Source organism: Centruroides sculpturatus, unplaced genomic scaffold, assembly GCF_000671375.1.
Source record: "Centruroides sculpturatus isolate CEXI.00-Female unplaced genomic scaffold, Cexi_2.0 scaffold1425, whole genome shotgun sequence".
Taxonomy (NCBI): Eukaryota; Metazoa; Arthropoda; class Arachnida; order Scorpiones; family Buthidae; genus Centruroides; species Centruroides sculpturatus.
This window is the reverse complement of record NW_019385815.1, coordinates 164,473-175,317: the sequence shown is the minus strand read 5'-3', so window position 1 is coordinate 175,317 and position 10,845 is coordinate 164,473. Positions and strand designations below refer to the sequence as shown.

The 10,845-nt window shown below is 30.1% G+C and overlaps 1 protein-coding gene across 2 annotated transcripts; it reads left to right on the top strand.

The window, feature by feature from the left end:
* The first annotated feature begins 7,472 nt into the window (after nt 1-7,472).
* LOC111642291 lies at nt 7,473-10,235 on the top strand. Of its 2 annotated transcripts, none has more exons than XM_023388622.1 (3): nt 7,473-7,954; nt 8,504-8,836; nt 9,823-10,235. In XM_023388622.1, exons 1-3 carry the CDS (start codon nt 7,642-7,644, stop codon nt 9,942-9,944), a joined length of 768 nt encoding a protein of 255 aa, XP_023244390.1. In that variant the 5' UTR covers nt 7,473-7,641; the 3' UTR covers nt 9,945-10,235. The 2 variants fall into 2 exon arrangements, with proteins under 2 accessions (XP_023244390.1, XP_023244389.1); XM_023388621.1 differs by having other exon boundaries at nt 8,504-8,840.
* Nucleotides 10,236-10,845: the final 610 nt, after the last annotated feature.

The window sequence follows — 10,845 nt, the reverse complement described above, 5'->3', positions numbered from 1 at the left end:
CTACATAAAATAAATTGACTGAACAAAAATTTAATGTTTTATTCTAATTCCCATAACATCTATTTTCTCAATTTTTAATTTCGTAGGCCCTAGGCACTGTGCCTAAAGTGACTAATGGATAAGACAGCACTGTCAACCATAAACTGAATCCTGTTAGAGACAGAGAAACAATATAAAACTTTGAGATATGCAGTTAAATTAAGGATCTGTAAGTAAGTTTACAAAAATCGATAATTTATCCATTTTTATCGAATGGAAACGGGTGAAATCCAGAGAAAATGTGAAAGAAAAATAGTAAAACTTAAAGCTACGGAAAAGTATACTAAGAGAAAACAGGTGAGAATCATGTTAGACTTTTGAATATGGATATCCTAGAAAAGGCAATTAATTAACTTATTAAATATTATAATAATCTGAATTTAAAGCATCTATCGTATATGTTAATATGCTGTTATGCATACAGTGAGCCTACAGATTTATGTATTTTTCTCGACTGTTATAGAAAATAACGTAGGAAAATATTGTGATCGATCAAATTTTACCACCTCCCGTTTTTGCATTTTATGACATTTTGACAATCACTGATCCCAAAAAATGTAAAAAAACCCTTACAAAACGTTGTGTGTATGTGCAACATATTTCAGGACTGTATGTACAGTACTGTACCATAAACTTTTGAATTCTCTCTATTTCTACGTAGTATGTATAGGGCATCGGTGCTATTAAATTTCTCAGGTCGAGAGTGAAAAATTGAGGTGGCGTCGGACTTGAAAATTTTACACCTTACTGGCATATACAAATTTTTAAAAATTCATCTCTACCCTCAAAATTAAGCCATTTGTCTTTTTATAATAATTAATAATATAAGAGCTATTTTTAATAACATCTGGCAGTAGATGGCATTACACTTTGTGCTAATGTGTCTTTCTGTTTTTAATACCGTGTATTTAAATATTCTTTTAAATAGAGAAATTTTTCACAATTCAACAAAATTGCCCATTTTAAGCGATTATTATTTAAATTTTATACCTTAGTATAATTTCAAATAATAGGACTTCCTTGTTTCGATAACTCCTGTTCGAGTGCCGAGAAAATCGAGCAGGAGTTCTTGCCAGCTTTTTAGTAGAAGTAATATACAATATAAGACTATATAAATTGCCCTATTTCTTTATAATTTCAGGCACAAGGAGATAATTTGCATATATAGACCTACTAGCCCTGCCGTAATGTTTATCTTTATGTATTGTTTTCAGAGGAAATTGATTAATGGTAAATAGAGCTTTCCAACCTTCAAAGCGTCCTTATTAAACAGTGTTAAATTGTAAAATATTTAATTATTTTACGTAAAGTAAACTTTATGGTGAATTTTAAGCACATTTAATATATTTTGGGCCGCAATTACAGTTTAGTAGGGCCAGATTGACACAAAAGTAAACAAATAGCCTAACAGCTTAGGCTCTCGCGCTCTACTTAAATTTAGGGCTTTATGTTTTTAAATTTATTATTATGTAATGAAGAGGAAAGGCTTCTTATATTGTATGTCATAACTTAAGGCCTCAACAAGTCGAAATACAGCTCGAATTAAGCAATATTTATTCATGTTTTGAACTCCTATATTTCTGATATAGCTTTAAAAATACGTTCATTAATAAATCATAACGCACTTTTAGTTTATGTTATATATAATAGATCACATTTACTTATAAAAAGATAATAAAATGTAAAAAGATTAAACATATAAAGAGGAAAATCTTTAACCCTGGAGCGGACAACGTTAAGCTGCAACGAGAGCCTCAAATCGATAGAAGTGGGCGGCCGTAAGTAATAACATCAAAAATACGCCACGCCTTCCCTTCAACGATTGGCGCGCGCGCTGTTATAAAACTCCACCCAAGAATCTTTTATCAAATTAACGAGATTTAGATTTTTTAAAAAATTATTTGAATTTTTAAAAATGAGATTTTAATTTAAGGCTCTTTAAAAGAACTTTTTGTAATTTTAAATTAAAAATTAGAAAAAAATTGAAAGAAAATTATTGGATGAAGCGCTTAAAAGTTTCCAGAATATTAATTTTTCCATCTGTCAAGAACACGCTTCTCGCAATGAATTGATGTCCTCACGTCATTAAATGCAACTTGTCACCAACAGAAGTGGCACAAATTGAGAAAGGATTTTCTTCTTTTTTATATATAAATATATTTATACATGTAATTTTTCTAGTTTCTTATTTTTCGTTGGTAATTTAATTGGATCTCATGCTGAGATTTTGATGCTTATTTTTAATATATAAAATTTTATATAAATGTCTTTTAATTGCTAATTAGTTTGTAGTGTAAACTGAGTTTTTTTTGAATCAGAAATACATAAATATAAATATTCGTTTATTATCAATAATATTTTTACTATAAATTAACGTTAGATGCTTGATTTTGAGTCATTTTGTACTATACGTACAGTACTTTCTCTGTACAAAACTATAGAAGAATTTATTAAAATTAAATTGTATTTATGCGGATTTTACGTTAATTTAATAATTTTTCTGGTTATAAATATAGATTTGACTTTATTTTATTAAAATAATAATATTGAATTTACGCTTCTAAACCATTTTAGGCTTATTCTAGGTCTAGGACATTTTATATCTATGAGAAATTACGAAAAAATATATGTATTTCATATAAAGATGAGTAAAACTGAGTTATTTTTATGTAAATTTTGTTATTTTATTATTATTTTTAGTTATAAACAGACACAACGTTATTTTAGTCAAAAAAGCAACATTGAATAACTATAGAACCGAAAACTCCAATAACTGTTTGAAATGACTATCCTTTCGGAGATGTTTCTTTTTGAAATGCATACAAAATAACCGCTAGACAACGTCCATTTTTTAATGTTTCTGTCAGTTGCCGTTGTTCACAGATTTGCCTGTATATTCTTTACCCTACGAAAAATAAAGAACAAAATACATGATTTGCTAAAAAATGATTATAATTAAGTTATATTTATGCAGATTTTATGTTAATTTATTAATATTTCTAGCTATTCATGCTTAACTGAATTAATTACACACAAATTATCAGTTTATTTGCACATTAATTTAGATATAATATACTGTTTAGATCGTTATTATTGCTGTTTTAAATAATGGTTTAAGAAGTTTTATTATTTCTCTTAGTTTTAATTCTACAAATTACACGTTTTTATTATCAATTAAGACTTCTTTTTAAAGTAATGCCAAGAGAATTTATTTTATAAAAGTTCTTTTATATACTTTAATTAAATAGCATAAGATTTTTACAGATATAGGCAAAATTTACATTAATAATTGATAATTTTCTAACTAAGAAAATTAATCAATAATGATGAAGATTTTGGTCTAAATCACATGAAAAAAATACATTAAATATAAATGTTTTGTTAATAATAGGTGGGTCTAATTACATAGGTGTAAAATTTAGTTTGAGAAAATCTGAAAATGTAAAATAAAAATTACTAATTGTGAAAGATTAAGATATAATCAGATTTTTATTTAAAAATTTGAAAACAAAAATAGTAATAATAACTTTTATATAGGAATGGAGGTAATTATGACGTAAAATTCTTTATAGAAATAATATTTTCTATAATCTAATTATCTTAGAAAACTCTCATTATTATCAACATGTAAGAAGTTTTCTAATTATTTAAAGATGGGAATATATAGCCTATAAGTTATATATATATTGTATACAATATACATATTATTTATATTCTTAAATGATGGATTAGAAAATGTAACATTGATTGATTTTTGAATTTTGAATAATATTTTTGCAATTATAATTAAAATAAATTAAATTTAAAGCTTAAATTACAACTTTTTAATGTTTGAGCAAATATATATAACATAACTACTGTATATTTGTTCACAAACATTGCCATTTATATAAAAATTTATAAAGAACAATTGAAGCTTAGGATTTACAGAATCATCCAAGGAATAAATTTACGCAAGTAAGAGAAAATTAACTTTCCGTAGTGATACATAAATAGTATCAACATTTTTGAGTGTGCGTGTTCTGTTTTTTTCGTTATAAAGTTTAGAGAGGATTTCGAAGGGATCAAATATGCTAAGAGGCCCCAAAATAGTAAGTGTTCCATGCCTTCTCCATTTCAGAACGGCCCTGGATAGATATTACAGAGAAATGATGGCAGAGTGATAGAAGCCAGACTTACTAACAGAAGATTCTTTGCAATGCTCGAAAATATCGACTACAATATATTGATTTGAAGTGTGTGTCAAATTATCGATTTGGTGGATTTACCTCGAGCAGAGTCGACAGATATACAGGTCTCTCAGCTATGTTCTAAAGTAGAGTTAATGTGTTGGCGATCGAGTCTCTCTGCGGCCAGAGGTTGGTTTATCCATTTGGTTAGTAGACAGCTTTGCCATTTTCAAGCATTTTTACTATTTTTTCCACGCGAAAACGAAACAACAGCAGACCGAATAAGTGTTTCGTGACTGGGTGTAAGTCTGGCTGTTGCAAATCTGGTGAGAAGTGGCATTTTTTACACCACTTCAGAACCAGTTAGATAAACAGAAACGTATAATTCTCGAAAAGATTTACAACTCATAAGAAAATCGCAAATATGTGACTTGCATTTTAATGAAAGATTTCTCATTAAGAATTATATGCATATAATTAAGGACAAAAGACTTGAGATTCCTGGCGGAAAATGGCAACTAATGGTTAGAATTTTTCCAATTGCTGGCTATATTTGTCAATTAAAGTTCCAGAACATTTAAAATTGTTTGCAGAATACTAGCACATCAAATATTATTATCAACTACTTTTCAGATTGGATAAATTAAATTTAAAATAAAAATTTTTAATAATTTTTATTTACAGTTTTAAATTGAGTTATTTTTTTAAATGTCTCATTTTAAAATTTTTATATTGTGTATGCAAGTTTTGTACCTACTTTTCTCTTTGTGTGTACTGTATATCTTTTTAATAAATAGGGGCATTTGCGTTTTTCTATATTGTATTTCATTGCATATCTGTGACAATATAATTAGAAAGACTATAGCTTATCCGCTAATGAATGTAAGCAGACTCAGAAATTTAATTCAGATAAAGGTAAACTTTATTTTTCAAATAATTTATTAATTTTAATTCTACACGAAGTACACAATTTTATTTGATTCAGTAATAATAAACAATATTCGGAATGTCATATACTTTGTATTTTTGACACGAGATTGCTTTTCTTATGACATTCACATTGTGTCTATATATTTTAGTACTGTAGTTTATAAGATATTCTGCACCATTAAAAGTAAAATATGAATGCAGAATTATTGATTGCCTACTCTGACATCTTTCCTTATTTATGTGGGTCTATATAAACATGTATGATTAAAATATCAAGTAACATGTCTTTTAGACTCTGTATCGTTGCTGTCAATATCTAATAATATTGTTACAGTTCGTGCCATCTTATATTTATTCAATTTGTAAACCTCTAATTTATTATCTGCCTGTAAATATGAAAATTGACTTTTAATTAATCCCCTTTCTATAATCTGTTCCTAACCTTTTTTTTGGCTCAATTTTAATTAATCTCAATCTCATTAATAAACAATATCAATTGTAAATAATATTTACCATAGCTCTTTTGTCACTGCGTCCTGCAATAATTCACCTAACATTAATAAAAAAAAACCAAAAGGATTAAAGTTTACTCTTGATACACTCCAAAATCCATTCTAAATACCCTTTTTGTAACACTTTAACCTGTCCCAACACTTGTCTTAACATTTCTATACATCCGTAATTAAATTTATTTAAATCTCACAAACCTCTTCTCTTCTTGACTCAGAAAGAATTCACCGAGGGAATTCTATATTAATAATGTATAGATAGGGCTAATTATAATTTTTTTTACTATCTTTTCTTACTCATAACAAAAACGCCCAAAAATATTTAAAAACTAGCAGACCCCGCCACGCGTTGTTGTGGCTCAAAATGTATCTATTATAAATTTATAACACTTCCCCGTGGTAGGGGAATTTTTCGAAAAATTTTTTCTTGGTGTACATTCTGTTGACGTATCCTATTAAAACGCAAAAAACCGCATCTAAAATAGTATAAATAGAATCAGAGTTCTTTACCGTAAGCCTTAACTCCGTCCATCTTCCCCCAATGGGGGGAATTTCGACACGTATATTATATAAAAACACGTGCGTATTCGAATGCAGCGTTGTGTCAAAATTTCAAAGGAATCGGTAGGAACAAACGAGCATTACATTTTTATTTATATAAATAGACAGAAGATGATGTGCTTTATTTCATTTCCACAGAAAAGCATAATGCCTCACAGAAAAGCAAACTTAGGGTGGCGTACTCGTAGCGCCATCTGTTGGACATAAAAGCCTTAACCTAGATGATATATTTTAATTTATACGAATGTTTAACGGAATAATATACAGCCTATGTCCACCCTGAGGTTCCATTCTAAATATTGGTGAAAGAATTTTTGAAATCGGATGAGTAGTTTCGGAGATTACCTGCTGCAAACANGAAACTTTAGAAAATGACTGGTAAAATATTACTTAAACCATTAAATATATAAAAATTTCAGAGTAGTAGTTTATATTTTGATATCAAATATAAAATATCTTTATAATTTGAGTTTTTATAAAGCATTCTCGACTTATTTCGAGTTTTCTTCATTAAAGGAGCTTTTAAAAAAAATAACAATCTCCTGAAAGGTTGCTTCATCGATAGACACGCGACACGAAGGAAAAGCCATCTTTACGGGGGATTTAAGAATATTCAAAGTAGAGTGAGTAGTTTTCAGTTTAATTTACTCTTAATTATTAAATATAAATAAGAATAAGTTACGCATATTTTTTAATGAATTTAAATGACACAAAAGCACTTTTCTTAATAGAGGGGTTAATATTCACACCGAAAGGCGATTTATTCGATAGAAAAAACCGCAATCCCTCCCTGTCAATGATACAATTAAGCCTGTAATACCAAACACGCTCTGGGGATTATATAACAATATGTTACGGTTAGATAATCTACAGATTTCAATACTCACCTCGTAGGATCTAATGTAACTAGATTAAACATATTCTAGTATAAGGTTTTAATAAAGTGCTTCCTCAATTACAACGGCATAAGCTCAGGTAACAATGAAACAACAATGGAAGATGCTGATTGGTTAGTTACTCCCGGAGGCTGATAGTTGCCGTTACCGCCATTTCCAGAATCGACAATTGAAATGTTGATGAGAAAGCAGTGAATGCTCGGGTACTATTGGTCAGCTGATACTGACAGTTTGTATAAATGAGAAAATGCAGTCTAACGGTAGCCGTTACTAGATTCCTGTCAAGTACACACCCTCCTGTGTAAATCCACAATCTCTTGTTTGATGCCAGCTTGACTTGATAGCACACGACAAGACCAGTAGCTGTCTAGGAGCGATCCACCGCCGGGCACACAAGCTCACACGACACAACCACTTTCCATTTTCATAATTTCGATTTCCAAACCATATTTTCGCTCGACAATTCGGTGACTGACTGCACGCCAGCCACCCATCGGCGAGATATATAAAAGAAGGAGTCTGGGCTTATTCCCCAGTATGTCATCTCCTGTCGCCTATGCTAACTTTTCAGCTAGTTCGCCCGAAGATTATAACAACGATTTTACTTGCGAGGAATATCACAACCAAAGTAATTTCGGTGTTACTAGCCAATTTGCTAATTACAGTAATTCCTCGAGGAGTGTTGTCAGGGAAGGTATGCCACCTCATCCTTGTCGTTACGAGGATGGTGGTCATATGAGGGAATCGACGTCCGAAGATGTTGCTGTTGCTCAGGAGGCCGAAGATAGACCCACCTGTGATTATGCCAATCATAGTTTGACTGCTTTGTCCTATCCGCCATGTATGGCAGGCAAGTCTTTTTAATTTATCTGTCTAAATTGCTAATTAACTATTCTTTTTCTCGTATATTTGGGTTAAGAATGCCTTTAGTTTCGGCGCGCGAAGTCTACGATTCAAATTCTAAAGTTTTAACTATAATTAAACAGATTTTCCATTTAAATTTAAACAAGTCATTCGGGATTATTTCAAAATTGGAAAATATTCTCGTCTCTGAAAATGAACTAAAAGCTTGATGTTTCTACATTTTTTCTATTTTTATCTGTAAAGGAATTTGAGTAAAAGGATTTAATTTTTCCTTAAAGAATAGAAAACATTCCCAGAATTTAATGACGACTTTAGCAATAACCTTTACTTAACTGTATTAAAGTAAATAAATTTAATTCTGAAATACTTTAATTTCTATATAAACTGGATTGTTAATAAACAAGTTAAATTATAGATTATTCGGGAATATAACTATTAAGACAAATGAAGAAATCCTGGACTGGACTCTAATTATGTAATTTGTTGGTGATAATACCGAGGAATTTTGTGACGAAACTGTATTATTTCCTTACAGGAGTGCATAGGGATCCATATTACGGAGACTACGGAAGTCATTACTGTGGGACATCCCCTCACAGTCCATACAAAGTACAGAGACACGCTGCTAATATTCGAGAACGAAAACGGATGATGAGTATCAACAGCGCGTTTGAAGAGCTTCGTTGTCACGTACCGACATTCCCTTTCGAAAAAAGACTATCGAAGATCGACACTTTGAGACTGGCCATTGCTTACATCGCTCTGCTTAGAGAAATCCTGGTTTCTAATTATGATCCCTTAACTCATATTGAGAAGTGTCTCAAGGGAGAGATCAAAGGAGAACACGCAGTTGAATGGAACACAAGCGGTAGGTAATTCGCTTACATATTATTATTATTTTATTAAGAATATTCCTTAAGCTGCGATATGCAGGCCTATAAGTTGCCGAGTAAGGTATTTTTATTTAAGACCATAGAATTACTCACTTTTTTTCATTCCTTACAACGTAAACTGTCCTAATATTCCTGAGCTGTCTTACAAATTAAAACCTTAATTTAAAAATTAAGTAATATTTACTTTTGTAGTCTTATTATAAAAAGTTATTATAAAAAACCCTGCATAGGCTGTAGCTTGATCGATAATATAAAAATTCTTAGAATTCTATAAACACTTTCTTCTTTATCGACCTGATTTGGTCCAATGTTATAAAGTCCGTTAGATTATATTAAATTTTGGTAGAACGACTTAATTCTATTTAAGGACATTTTTTTTATCATAAGCGGTGGTAAATACAATTAATTAGTAAGATTGTATGCTATACTTGGCTGTAGATCTATCTAAGAATTATGAATTAATACTTGGGTACATTTCTATTTCTATATCTAAAATTTTATCCGAGTTTTAAATTGTTTAATGCAGTCTTAGCGTATAAAAGTTCAAATAATTTTACTTATTTTCATTTAACTAATTAGCCAAGGGAACAGCAATGTAATATAATATAATTACCATAATTCAAACCCAAAATTGAATTAAAATTGCGTCAAATTTTACTGTTAAGGTATTTATACAGATAACAAATTACTTAAGATAGCTAAATTTTATTATGCTTCATCTAAACTCAATTAAAAAATTCATAAAATTCATCATAAAATGCTTTAATGGGAGCTTCGTGTATAACATAATTACTTGTCTTTAAAATTTATCTTCAAGAACTACAAAGGAATGATTTTCCCATTTATTATGGCTTCCGAAGACGAGCCGCAGGGGTTCAAGTAGTTATATATTACACAGGAGGCTCCTAAACGATGAATTATGCTCCTTTATTAGGTGAATGATCATAGTTTACCATTTCAGATTTAACTGCACGATTATCATGGATCAACTGGGAGAATCTTGGTGTAAATCCCAATCGCAGAAGCGTACTTACTACATTATCTTTAACGACAGATTCACTGACCTGCCAGAATGGACAATGACTTTCTTTAGAGTTAAAAATTAATATAATCTACGATGTTTACACATAAATGTTCTCTGTGCATCCCTCGTTAATAAGTGTATCTAGATATATTTGCTTTCTTTTACGTACTAAAAACCTGAAAAATCTTCATTGAACTTCTGTCTATGTATATATATACAACACCATATAAATCCTGTATATGTCTGTAAATATGTAAATGTATGTGTTATGAGGTCTTTCAGATAACATATACTTGGTTGACAATCGATATCAGTTACATGTAGAAGCAATTGAAAAGAATAAAAAAAAGGAAAGAAAAGTTGTTTGGAAAATTCGATTTTTCTTTTATTCAAGTATTTTGTTACCACACTCGAGACCCCCTCCGAGCGAGAAGTAGGCACTACTTAAAAACCACGCCTCTGCCACGTGAACCGGATGACGTCAAGAGGCTGTGAGGTTATTGTTATTCAACAGAGCGTATAATAAGCCTAACATGGCGCCAGTGGGAATGAGTCGGTATCCCTTACAATAAATCCCATCCCCACCATAGAAGCACAATAGACAATGAGCAGGTTGCCAAAAACATACTGTTTTCCATTGCTGCGGCTTTATTTACGCTTGGACTGATGATCCTTTCACGACTAATTTCACACTTATCTTCACATTTTTGCCTTTTTTAAATAATAAATTTACTTTATAAACATTCTACGAGTATCATTTATGGAAAGAATCAATTTTTCTATATTTAAAAGTGTTATAACTCATTAATGAATAGACGAAATAAGAGAATTTTGTTGGGTTTTAAAATCTTCTAAAAGTAAATTAATTTCTAAATAATTTAATATAAATTATAAATTTCTTAATTTTAAAATGTTAAACTTTGTGTGTAGGGACTTAATCAGTTATATATTAATTTAGTT